The sequence below is a fragment of the Syngnathoides biaculeatus genome, chromosome 14 (genome assembly GCF_019802595.1).
Source record: "Syngnathoides biaculeatus isolate LvHL_M chromosome 14, ASM1980259v1, whole genome shotgun sequence".
Taxonomy (NCBI): Eukaryota; Metazoa; Chordata; class Actinopteri; order Syngnathiformes; family Syngnathidae; genus Syngnathoides; species Syngnathoides biaculeatus.
In genome coordinates, this window is record NC_084653.1 from 7752469 (window position 1) to 7764947 (window position 12479).

Here is a 12479-nt window from a genome sequence, read left to right on the forward strand (position 1 = left end):
GTTTTCTTGCAGAACCACCCACCAATCTGCGCATCAGTGATATCACCAAGAACTCAATCAGCCTAGCATGGCAGGTGCCTAACTACGATGGCGGATCCCAGATCACAGGCTACTTGGTAGAGAAGAGAGACGGAGTCACCGGCAAATGGTCCAAGGCAAATCTCACAAATATCAAAGACACACATTACACTGTGACTGACCTTACTCAGGATCAAAGCTACGAGTTCAGAGTAATGGCTAAGAATGCGGTAGGGTCAGTCAGCAATCCTTCTATGACAGCTGGACCTGCCACATGCATTGACACCTTTGGTATGTCAGACCACATTTAATCATATACTCTTTTAGCAGAGGTTTTCACAAGATTTATTTCTCCTTCAGGTGCTCCAGAGATTGAAATACCCGCTGAGTACTTAAACGAGGTGAAGCATAGGTCAAGCTCAGATGTTGAACTCAAGTTTAACATCACTGCCAAGCCCGCTCCCACCATTGAGTGGCTGAAGGATGGAAGAGAACTCAAACCCAGTGCCCAACTTTCCTTTAAACATACCTTTGAGGCCACGAGTTTGTTCCTGAGGGACACCACCCGCCTGAACTCTGGTACCTATGAGGTCAAGGTGAAAAACTCCCTGGGATCAGCCTGTGCAGTTGTCAGGTTGCTCATCCAAGGTGCTTAAAATAATTTTTAATAATTCTTGGTAAAAGGTTATCATTTTTAATTCTAATATGAATGAATAAATCCCACGCTTTCCTTTTACAGACAGGCCAGGCCCCCCTGCTGGCAAGATCCAGTTTAAGAAGGTTACCGCTGACAACATCACCATCATGTGGTCCCCTCCTGCTGATGAGGGTGGTGCAATGGTCACACACTACATCGTGGAAAAGAGGGAGACCAGCAGAGTCATGTGGTCCATCATCTCAGAGAACTTAATTGACTGCATCGTTAATGTGCCTAGACTCATCCACGGTAACGAATACATCTTCAGAGTCCGAGGTATCAACAAGTATGGCATCGGAGACCCTCTGGAGTCAGAACCAATTATCGCCAAGAACGCTTTTGGTAGGAAATCTGAATAGACCACATAAGTTGGCACCTCTGCTGTAGTTCTCAACTGATCACAATTCTTTCAATAGTTCCTCCGAGCGAGCCATCAAAGCCTCAAGTTTCCATGATCACCAAGTCAACCATGACAGTGATTTGGGAGAGACCAGCTCTGGATGGAGGCAGCGACATTGATGGTTATTACCTAGAGAAGAGGGAAAAGAAGAGTCTACAGTGGTTTAAGGTGAGTTTGTGGCTAGTGATGCTTCTTGCCACTAGTGGCTGATGAAAAGCTAATGACTGGTTATGTTTGATTGTGCAGGTGGTGAAAGGGACAATAAGAGATACCAGGCAGAAGGTCACCAGCCTTGTGGAGAACAATGAGTACCAGTACCGAGTATGTGCTGTCAACAAGGCTGGAGCAGGAAACTACTCTGAGGCCTCGGAATTGTACAAGGCCTATGATCCTATTGGTATATTTTTGCAGTTGTCATTATGTTATAAAGCTGTCTTTTTTTTATCACAATTGATGGATATTTCGTTTGCCTTCAGATCTTCCTGGGGAACCAACCAAATTGCGTGTGGTGGACTCAACAAAGACCTCCATCACTCTTGGATGGGAGAAACCTGTGTATGATGGTGGCAGCAAGATCACACACTATCTCCTTGAGCAAATGAACACAGAGGAGCGAGAATGGGTCACAGTAAACCCACAAGTTAAAACCTGCGAGTATGTGGTCTCTCACCTCAAACCAGCAACCTACTACTTCTTCAGAGTCTCCGCCGTTAACTGTAAGGGCAAAGGAGAGGATATCAAGATGTACCAGCCTGTGCAAGCCAAGGATATATTGGGTTGGTATTCTAACAAACATTGTTCAAAACTGCCACAGAATCAAGTTCGCCAGTTCTCATATTGTTATTTGCAACTTTCCTTCCAATAGAGGAGGCTGACTTGGACTTGGACGTTCCCATGACCACCCAGTATACTGCCCGGTCGGGGCGTGATGTGGAGGTGTTTATTCCCTTGAAGGGCCGTCCAACCCCCGGGGTCACCTGGCGCCGTGGTGACCGCAATATTGCTGCTGACACCCGTTACACCATTACCAGCACCGAGCGGGCCACCACTCTTCTCATACCCAAGGTCACCCGTGATGATTGCGGAAAGTACTTGCTGGAGATTGAAAATGGTGTAGGAGAGCCCAAACTCGTAACTGTTTCCCTGAAGGTTCTCGACAGTCCCTCCACCTGCCATAAATTGATGATTAAGAATGTGACCAGAGGAAAATTGACACTGAGTTGGGAGGCTCCTCTTATTGATGGCGGTTCCCCAGTCACTAAATACATTGTTGAGAAGAAGGGTTCCACCATGAAAGCTTACCAGATAGTCACAGATGAGTGCATCAATACGAGTTACAAGGTGTCAGGCCTGGAGGAGGACATTGCTTACTTCTTCCGCGTGTCTGCTGAAAATGAGTTTGGTGTGGGGGACACTTGCGAGACCTCGGAACCTGTCAGAGCCACAGAGACACCAGGAGCGGTTAAAGACCTAGTCATGCTTGACTCAACAAAGGCATCTGTCACCCTTCAGTGGACCAAACCCGACCACGATGGTGGCAGCCACATCTCTGAGTACGTCATTGAGAAGAGAAATGAAAACAATGTTAGTTGGACATTTGCTACAACTTGTAGGCGTTGCACATGTGAGGTAACGGGTCTGCAGGAGGATTCTGAAATGAACTTCAGAGTCTATGCAAAAAATGAGAAGGGCATCAGTGACTTCTCTGAGATTGGCCCAATCACTGTGATGGACTTCATCATCTCACCAGAGGCCAACCTTAGTGACTACCCAAATGGAGAGCTGGCTGTTCGTGTCGATCAGAACATCCACATAGAGCTTCCCTTCAAAGGAAAACCCAGGCCTACCATCAGTTGGCTCAAAGACAATTTGCCTCTTAAGGAAAGCGAGAAGATCCGCTTCAGGACCACTGACAACAAGACAGCAGTAACAGTCAGAGGCGCCAAAAAGGCGAATGCAGGACAGTACACTTTGGTTCTGGATAACAGAGCGGTAAAAAACTACTTTGACATTGATGTGATCGTTCTCGGTCCCCCCTCTATGCCGGCTGGCCCCATCCGGTTTGATGAGATCAAAGCCCAACATATTATAATCTCTTGGGATGAACCCAAAGAGAATGGCGGGGGTGAGATTACCTGCTACAGTGTGGAGAAGCGTGAGACTTCCCAGGCCAACTGGAAGATGGTCTGCTCCAGCGTGGTCAGAACATCTTTCAAAATACCTAACCTGGTCCAGGGGACTGTTTACCAGTTCAGAGTCCGTGCAGAGAACAAGTATGGGGTCAGTGAACCGCTCAACTCTACAGAAATCCTGGCACAGCATCAGTACAAACCTCCAGGTGCTCCTGGAAAGCCACTGGCCTACAACGTCACCAGTGATGGAATGACCATTCAGTGGGAAGCTCCAGGTTTTGATGGAGGATCCATGATTCTTGGCTACCATGTTGAGAAAAAGGACAGGAATAGTGTCCTGTGGCAGAAAGTGAACTCCAACATAATCTCTAACAAAGAGTACAGGATCATTGGTCTTTTAGAGGGTCTAGAGTACTCTTTCAGGGTATATGCAGAGAACAATGCCGGACTCAGCCCTGTTAGCGAACAGAGCAAACACGTACTCGCTATCTCCCCTGTTGGTTAGTACTTTTGATCTTGGTTTATAATTATATGTCTTCGTTGAAACAATGTTTGACCTGTCCTTATTGCAAATTCTCTTTAGATCCACCTGGCACCCCCGTCTGCATTGATGTCACAAGAGACTCTGTCACTTTGAGATGGGACATCCCCAAGCGGGATGGGGGTAGCAAGATTGTGGCCTACAGCGTGGAGAGACGCCAAGGTCGAGGGAAATGGCTGCGCTGCAACTTCACTGACATCAGTGAGACCCAATTTATTGTGACTGGTCTGTCTGCCGGAGACAGATTTGAGTTTAGAGTGATTGCGCGAAATGCTGTGGGAACTGTCAGCCCCCCATCCAACTCCTCTGGATACATAATGACCAAGGATGAGAGTAGTACGTGTTCTACCGTTAAAAAAAAAAAAAGTTAGTTTTTCCGATTATGAATCCTCACGTGTTTTCTTTACAATTTGTAGTCTCTCCTGAGATCGAATGGTCCCCAGACCAGGTGCTGACACTTCGAGCTGGTGAGAATGTCAAACTTACCTGCAGCATCACTGGTCGTCCAATACCGCAAGTTACATGGTACAAAGATGGAAAAGAGATCGACAAGAGGACCATGATGGACATCGAGATTACAGCCGGTATTGGTACAAGCAGCCTGTTCATTTGTGATGCAGACAGGAATCACCGGGGCATCTACACCGTGGAGGCCAAGAACAGCTCTGGTTCCAAGAAAGCTGACGTCAATGTCAGAGTGCAAGGTAATTAAATGCTTATAAATGCTCCTGATGACGACTGCACCATTCAATGTGTGCATTTTTTTAGCATTTACAATGTTTTGTCTTTTCAGATACTCCTGGACCAGTTGAGGGTCCCATCCGTTTCACTGGGATCACGGCTGAAAAGTGTTCAGTGTGGTGGAACCCTCCAGAGAATGACGGGTGCGCCGCCATCACCCACTATGTTGTCGAGAAAAGGGAGACATCTAGACTTTCCTGGGCCTTGGTCACCTCCAAGTGTGAAGCCTGTTCATACAGTGCCACCAACCTCATTAAGGGCAACGAGTACCAGTTCAAAATCTCTGCTGTTAACAAGTTTGGTGTTGGAAAACCACTGGACTCTGTTCCCTTCATTGCACAGATGCAATACAGTAAGAATATCTTGGAATTCTTGTTGCTTGCCTGAAAGTTTTCATGTTGTAATGTTAGTTACTGGTCTGAGGCTAATCTTTTTGTCTTTTACTGAAAACAGCTGTTCCAGAGGCCCCTGGTACCCCTGATTCTACACATGTGACCGGCAACAGCATCACCCTGTGCTGGACCAGGCCAAGCTCAGACGGTGGGAATGAGATCAAGCAGTACATCTTAGAGAGACGCGAGAAGAAGAGTTTGCGCTGGGTAAAGGTCTCTGCAAAGAGGCCCATCACAGAGCTCAGGCACAGAGTCACTAACCTGACCGAGGGCAATGAGTATGAGTTCCGTGTCATGGCAGAGAACGGCGCCGGTGTCGGACCGTCTAGTGGCACTTCCAGGCTCTTCAAATGCAGAGAGCCAACCAGTGCTCCCAGTGCCCCCACAATAATCAAGGTAGGTCATCAATAAGACCTCATGGACTCTTCAAAAATCAGCATGGTCAAAGTTGAACTCGTCCACTAACAGTGGTCTGTGTCCATCAGGTTATTGACTCCACCAAATCCTCTGTCACACTGGAATGGACCAAGCCAGTCTTTGACGGCGGGCTACCAATCATTGGCTACAATATTGATATGTGCAAGGCCAATCTTGAAGAGTGGCACAGAGTAAATAGCCAAATTTGCATCCACACCCAATACACTGTCAAGGGACTGGTTCCTGGTGAGCTCTACAAGTTTAGGGTCAGCGCTGTGAATGGGTCTGGCGAAGGGGAATCCTCAGTGATACCCAATGCTGTGCAGGCTCTAGATAGGCTAACATCTCCTGAGTTTGATATTGATGCCAATTTCAAGCAGACACATATCGTGAAAAATGGCGGCACTGTTTCCCTTCACGTGGCCTTCCGAGGAAAACCAACTCCTTTGGCCACCTGGTCCCGTGTAGACAGTGAGCTGCCGGTGATGGCCGATATTAATAGCACAGATTCCAATTCAACTCTGAGTATAGAGGGCTGCACGCGCTATGAGGCTGGCAAGTACACACTCTCCCTGGAAAACAATAGTGGATGCAAGTCCATTACATTTACCGTCAAAGTCCTGGACACACCTGGACCTCCAGGGGCCATCACCTTCAAGGATGTCACACGTGGCGCATTAACCATGATGTGGGAAGCTCCGAGCAATGACGGAGGATCGCGTATCCAACACTATATCGTGGACAAGCGTGAGGCCAGCCGCCTGTCGTGGCAAGAAGTCAGCACCAAGTGTTCTCGCCAGATGATCAGAGTAACCGGCCTGGAAATTGGTGTATCTTATCTCTTCAGAGTGATCGCTGTTAACCAGTACGGCAAGGGAGAGCCTCATGAGATGACAGACCCCATCATGGCGACAGAAGAACCTGCTCCACCTAAGAGAGTAGATGTTGTTGACACCAGCAGTTCCACTGCCTCGCTGGTCTGGCTTAAGCCTGAACATGATGGTGGAAGCCACATTAAAGGATACATAGTGGAGTTCAGAGCTGAGGACAAACAGTTCTGGTCTGTTGCTGGAGAGAGCAAGTCCCTAAAGATGCTGGTGGAGGGACTGATTGAGAACACAGAGTATGAATTCAGGGTCAAGGCCAAGAACGACGCTGGCATCAGCGAGCCTCAGGCAACTTTGACCTCCGTTCTTATCAAAGAGCCTCGCATTGAACCCACCGCCGACCTCAGCAGCATCACCAACCAGCTCATAATCTGTAAGACTTCAAACACCTTCACAATTGACATCCCTATTAGCGGAAGACCGGCACCAAAAGTCACATGGAAGCTGGAAGAGATGAAATTGAAGGAGACGGACAGAGTTTGCATCAAGACCACCACAGACAGAACCACTTTGATAGTGAAGGACAGCAAGAGAAGCGACAGTGGCAAATACTACTTGAGCCTCGATAATGCTGCTGGAGTTAAGACTTTCACAGTGACTGTGATGGTGCTTGGAAGACCCAGCCCTCCCATAGGTCCCATAGATCTCTCAGGAGTCTCCTCTGAGTCCTGCTCATTATCCTGGTCTGAGCCATCTGATGACGGGGGCACGGAAATCACCAATTATATTGTTGAGAAGCGCGAGTCTGGCTCAGCCTCCTGGCAAGTGGTCAACTCCAGTGTGAAGAGAACTACAATCAAGGTTACTCATCTGACTAAGTATATGGAGTACACATTCAGAGTGTGCGCCGAGAACAAGTTTGGCGTCAGCAAGTCCATCGAGTCCACTCCTGTGGTTATTGAACATCCTTTCGGTGTGTTTTTAACATATTTTTTGTATATCAAAAGATCTGGTATTTTTTTTCTAAAATTCCCTCTGATTAACCCCTGCAGTTCCTCCAAGTCCTCCAACCCGTCCAGATGTGGTGAATGTGTCTGCCAATTCCATCAGCATCAAATGGGATGTTCCCTATGCTGATGGTGGCAGCATGGTGACTGGTTATTGGATTGAGAAGAAAGAGCGCAATACAATTCTCTGGGTGAGGGAGAACAAAGTGCCCTGTCTCGACTGTCACTACAAAGTGTCCGGTCTGATTGAGGGACTGGAGTACCAGTTTAGAGTCTATGCCATGAACATCGCCGGAATTAGTAAGGCCAGTGAGGCCTCTAGACCAGTGGTGGCACTCAACCCTGTCGGTGAGTAGGAGCCTATTTTTTCTACACCCAAATCTTTTGTAAATTGAGCCTCAATGCCTGTACAAAGTAAAAAAAAAAAAACAATCAGTTTAATTTAAACATCTCAAAATATCTCCTCAGATCCACCCGGTCACCCTCAGGTGACAGACATCACTCGCTCCTCCGTGTCATTGTGCTGGACCGTGCCAGTCAATGACGGTGGCAGCAAGATAGTTGGCTATGTGGTGGAGAGAAAAGTCTACAGTACTGACGAGTGGGATGACAACCGGTGGCTGAAGTGCAACTACACCACCATCTCAGAGAACTACTTCACTGTCACCAACCTCGGAGAGGGAGAAACCTTCGAATATCACATCATTGCCAAGAATGCTGCCGGGGTCCAAAGTGCGCCTTCCGTATCCACCGGACCTGTCACATGCAAGGATGAATACTGTAAGCTATAAAAGTGGTTTCATCAGCAGCTTTTTCAGTTACAGTGGTACCTTGAGTCATGAGTTTAATTTGTTCTTTCACCAAGATTGTAACTCAATGTAGTCATATATAAGTTAGACCCCCCACCCCCACCTGCACAAAAAACACCGTTATGTTTTTAACAAAGAAAATTTGCAGTTTTGTATTTAAAAAAAAAAAAAAACATTGTATAGTTTAACCTGGTTATTCATGTGTTAAGGGGTGTGGCCTAGTGAGTTACATCAGCAGCTGGAGTCAGCGTGTCCGCTCATAGTGTGGGTGTGAGCGTCTTGTTCTTGTCTATTTTGTCATTTGTATTTGTGATTGTTCTATAAACAACTGAAATTATATAGGTGACTATGGCTCTCCTTGCTTACATGCTAGAGCATTATGTTACTATTATTGTGCAATTTTTTTTTCACTTCATTTAAGCTGTGGCATATAAGGCTTACTCATGATTTGAATTTTGGCTTGTAAAAAGCTTGTAAAACTTGGGGCACTTGTAAGTCAAGGTACCACTGTACTTCTCAGTGACAATTCATCTCTTAAACACTGGAACTGTCTTCCTCCATCTTCAGCTCCTCCCAGAGCAGAGTTGGACAGCAAGCTAATTGGCGAGACCATCATTGTCACCGCTGGGTCTGACCTTGTCCTCGATGGTGCAGTGGGAGGCAAACCAGAACCCAGCGTTTACTGGTCCAAGGGCGACAAGATTTTGGAGCTCGGCGAAAAGTACTCGCTGACCTACACGAGTACAAGAGCAATGGCTGTCATCAAGAACTGTGACAGATTTGACACTGGCAGATATATCTTGACTGTCAAGAATGTCAATGGAACCAAGACAGCTACCGTCAGCGTTAAAGTCTTAGGTCAGTTGATGAAATCTAAGCCATAACTAGTAGTGATGTATCCATCCCGTACCAAGCTGCTCTTCGGGCTGGGTTTTCTAAATGAACGACAATAGTCAGCACTGAAGCTCATCATTCAATTCAAAGAACCCACACGAGATTGATGTTTGACTTCATCTGTCTGTGCCAGGGGCAATAGTTACAATTACACACACATAGCTCACAGAGGAAGGAAGAAGGAGATACAGACCAAGGGGCCATAAAGAGATAACACATACAGACTAACAAGGAGTAGTTAAGAAAAATAAAGGAGTGTCAGCGGGATACATCACACAAATCTGGATACATTTTCTCAACAGTTTTTTGACAATACAAGGACAGAGTGGAGAGTGTGCAAGAAAAATAACCTATTTCTAAAACATCTCATCATTGCAATCGGAAAACTAAAGAGAAGAGCTTGAACCTCATATTAATGAATCAGAATCAGCTTTAATGACCAAGTGTGTAAAAACACGGAATTTTTCCTCTGGCATTCGGTGCTTCCCTGGTACGACATTCAGAACAAAGAAATATATATATATATATATAATATATATATATATATATATATATATATATATATATATATATATATATATATATATATATATATATATATAATACAAATACTGATTGGACCAGCAGGATGTGAGTGAATGTCCTAACATGGCACAAGGCGGCAAAATAGTTGGTTCGCTATTCAAGAATTTAATGACTTAATTGCCAGAGGGAAAAAAAACTCTTCGAATGACTGCGACTTTTGACTTTCATTGATCTGTAGCATTTTCTTGACGGAAGTGCTGGTGGCCAGGATGTGGATGGTCCAAAAGGATCCTGCCTCCCCTGGACCTATTTAGGGTTGCGTGCAAGTCCTCAATAGTGGGTAGGGTGGTCCTGACAATCCGTTCAATGGTTTTGATTGTCCGTTGCAGTCTGAGTTTGTCCTTTTTTTGTGGCGACCCCAAAGCAGACTGTGATGGAGATACACAGTACTGATTGGATAACACTGTGTAGAACTGTCTCAGGAGCCCCTGTGACAGGCCGTGCTTCCTCAGAAGTACATCACAAGAAGTACATCCTTTGCTGGACTTTTTTGAGGACGGAGTTGATGTTCATCCCCCACTCTGAGATTGTAATTCCCAAGAACCTGAAGGTCTCGCCTGTTGACAGAAGACAGTTGGACAGCGTTAGGGGGAGCTCTGTTGAAGGATGCCTCCTGAAGTCCACAATCATCTCAAGAGTCTTTAGAGTGTTCAACACCAGGTTGTGTTGACTACACCAAAGCTCCAGTCTCGAAACTTCCTGTCAATACGCAGACTCGTGACCATCTTTGATGATGCCGATGACCGTGGTGTCATCTGCGAACATTAAGAGTTTGAAAGTCGGATGCCACGAGGTGCAGTCGTTCGTGCAGAGCGAGAAGAGCTGAGGAGAGAGGACACAACCTTGAGGTGCCCCGGTGCTGGTAGTGCGCGTGGATGAGGTGGTGCCCCCCTTCCTCACCTGCTGTGTCCTGCCCGTCAGATGTAGATCCACCGGGAGTTGACAGGCGAGATGCCGAGCTGGAGAAGTTTGGAGGAGAGGAGTTCAGGGATGATAATGTTGAAGGCAGAGCTGAGGTCCACGAACAGGATCCTCGCATAGTTACCCTCGCTGTCAAGATGTTCAAGGATGAATAGCAGATCCATGTTGACAGCATCATCTGCAGACGTGTTAGCTCGATAAGCAAACTGCAGTGGGTCCAGTTGGGGACCTGTGACACTCTTGAAGCGGTCCAGCACAAGGCGTTCAAAGGACTTCATGACCACAGATGTCAAGTCAACAGGCCTGTAGTCATTAAGACCTGAGACAGCTGCTTTTTTGGGGACCGGTGTAATGGTGCAATGTTTGAAGCAGGCTGGTACTTCACACAGTTCTAGAGACTTGTTGAAGATTTTTGCAACGATATGAGCAAGTTGGTCTGCACAGACTTTAAAGCAGGATGGGGACACAAAGTCTGGGCCTGGTGCTTTTTTTATCTTTTGTTGTCGGAAGATCTGGCTAACATCCCCTTCAATGATGCTAAACGGTGGAGTGGAAGGTGGTACGGCTTGGTGGGGGCGTAGTGTAGAAGTCTCTATTTCGAATCTGCAGTAAAAGCTATTAAGGTCGTCGGCGAGCCTGCACTTGTTTTCTACTGGGGATGAACATCGCTTGTGAGCAATTGTAGACCGTGACAAACAGATTTGGAGTCATTAGCACCAAGCTTTTGTTGGAACACACACCTCCTCACAGAAACTGACATACGGAGTAACAATATCCGTGTATTCATCTATGTTGCGCACTGAATATTCAAAGACAAGGCACTTGGTGTTTCTCAAAGCCAAACTTAACGATAGACATGTTTTCAGAATTATTATTTTTTGGGTGGGTGGGGGTGCATATTTTACTTTTTTTCTTGCAGTGATTCTGTGTTGCTCCATTTTGAATTTATATAGAAAAATAGTGAATGACTATTTAAGTTTATATATTGTCTTCTGGTAACACCATGAAGAATAATGAAATACATCCATTCATTTTCTGAGCCGCTTATGCTCACGAGGGTTGCAGGAGTGCTGGAACCTATCCAAGTTGTCATCAGGCAGAAAGCTGGGTACACTCTGAATTGGTTGCCAGCCAATCGCAGGGTACATAGAAACACACAACATTCACACTCACAATCACACTTTAGACAATTTAGGGCAATTTAGAATCTCCAATGTGCCCGGAGAAAACCCACACAAGCAAGGGGAGTACATGCAAACTCCAAACAGACGGGGCCAGGATTTGAATCCCGGTCCTCAGAACTGTGAGGCCAATGCTCTACAGCTGCGTCAATGTTCCACCTGAAGAATTGCATACCTCTTCTTAGTGCGCATAGTAAAGAGGTGGTTCTTTAAAACAAGCCCTAATTCCTATCATTCATAACCAGATCATTTTGAGAAATTATGCAATTCCAGATTCAGACTTTCCTCTGGATATTGTAAAAACCCATAAAAATGGTTGCTTGAAAATCTGCAGTACAGTCATGATGCAAACAAGAAATGGCAGTGTACACACTTGTTCTAAATCTCTTTTGGTGCTTCGCAGACACTCCGGGGCCTCCAGCTGAAAAGATTGTGATTAGCAGAGTGACAGAGGAGAAGTGCACAGTCTCCTGGAAGATCCCCCTGGAGGACGGTGGTGATATAGTTAGCCATTATATCGTGGAGCGCCGTGAGACCAGTCGCCTCAACTGGATCATTATGGAGACTGAGTGCAAGAGCTTGTCATGTGTTAGTACCCGGCTGATCAAGGGCAATGAATACATCTTCCGAGTACGGGGAGTCAACAAGTATGGACCTGGTGTCCCACTGGAATCTGATCCGGTCATCGCGAGGAACGCTTATAGTAAGTCTTATATACAACCAGGGCCTTTTATAGCCTACACACAAGAGGCTAAGGTCCTTTGGGCTCAGTAGAAATAGGTTAAAGGCTTGAATTCTGAAAAACAACAGTGGGGATAAGACTCTTATATATGTGCAATTCATAAGTAAACCTCTCTGTCCCTCCCTCAACACAGAGAGGTGTGCGCGGGCTTACGTGTGTTTATTTCATTCATTCA

The 12479-nt window shown here is 46.1% G+C and overlaps 1 protein-coding gene across 1 annotated transcript in view; it reads left to right on the plus strand.

Moving 5' to 3' along the window:
- ttn.2 (titin, tandem duplicate 2) overlaps positions 1-12479 on the plus strand; it is a 281273-nt gene that overhangs the window by 240480 nt on the left and 28314 nt on the right. The window contains exons 225-240 of the mRNA XM_061840871.1: positions 13-309; positions 379-666; positions 758-1057; positions 1132-1283; positions 1362-1512; positions 1592-1891; positions 1981-3747; positions 3831-4124; positions 4205-4492; positions 4582-4881; positions 4983-5317; positions 5407-7138; positions 7218-7520; positions 7641-7952; positions 8549-8839; positions 11966-12265. Of these exons, the coding sequence (XP_061696855.1) occupies positions 13-309; positions 379-666; positions 758-1057; positions 1132-1283; positions 1362-1512; positions 1592-1891; positions 1981-3747; positions 3831-4124; positions 4205-4492; positions 4582-4881; positions 4983-5317; positions 5407-7138; positions 7218-7520; positions 7641-7952; positions 8549-8839; positions 11966-12265 (7410 nt within the window). The remainder of the gene's footprint in view (positions 1-12; positions 310-378; positions 667-757; positions 1058-1131; positions 1284-1361; positions 1513-1591; positions 1892-1980; positions 3748-3830; positions 4125-4204; positions 4493-4581; positions 4882-4982; positions 5318-5406; positions 7139-7217; positions 7521-7640; positions 7953-8548; positions 8840-11965; positions 12266-12479) is intronic.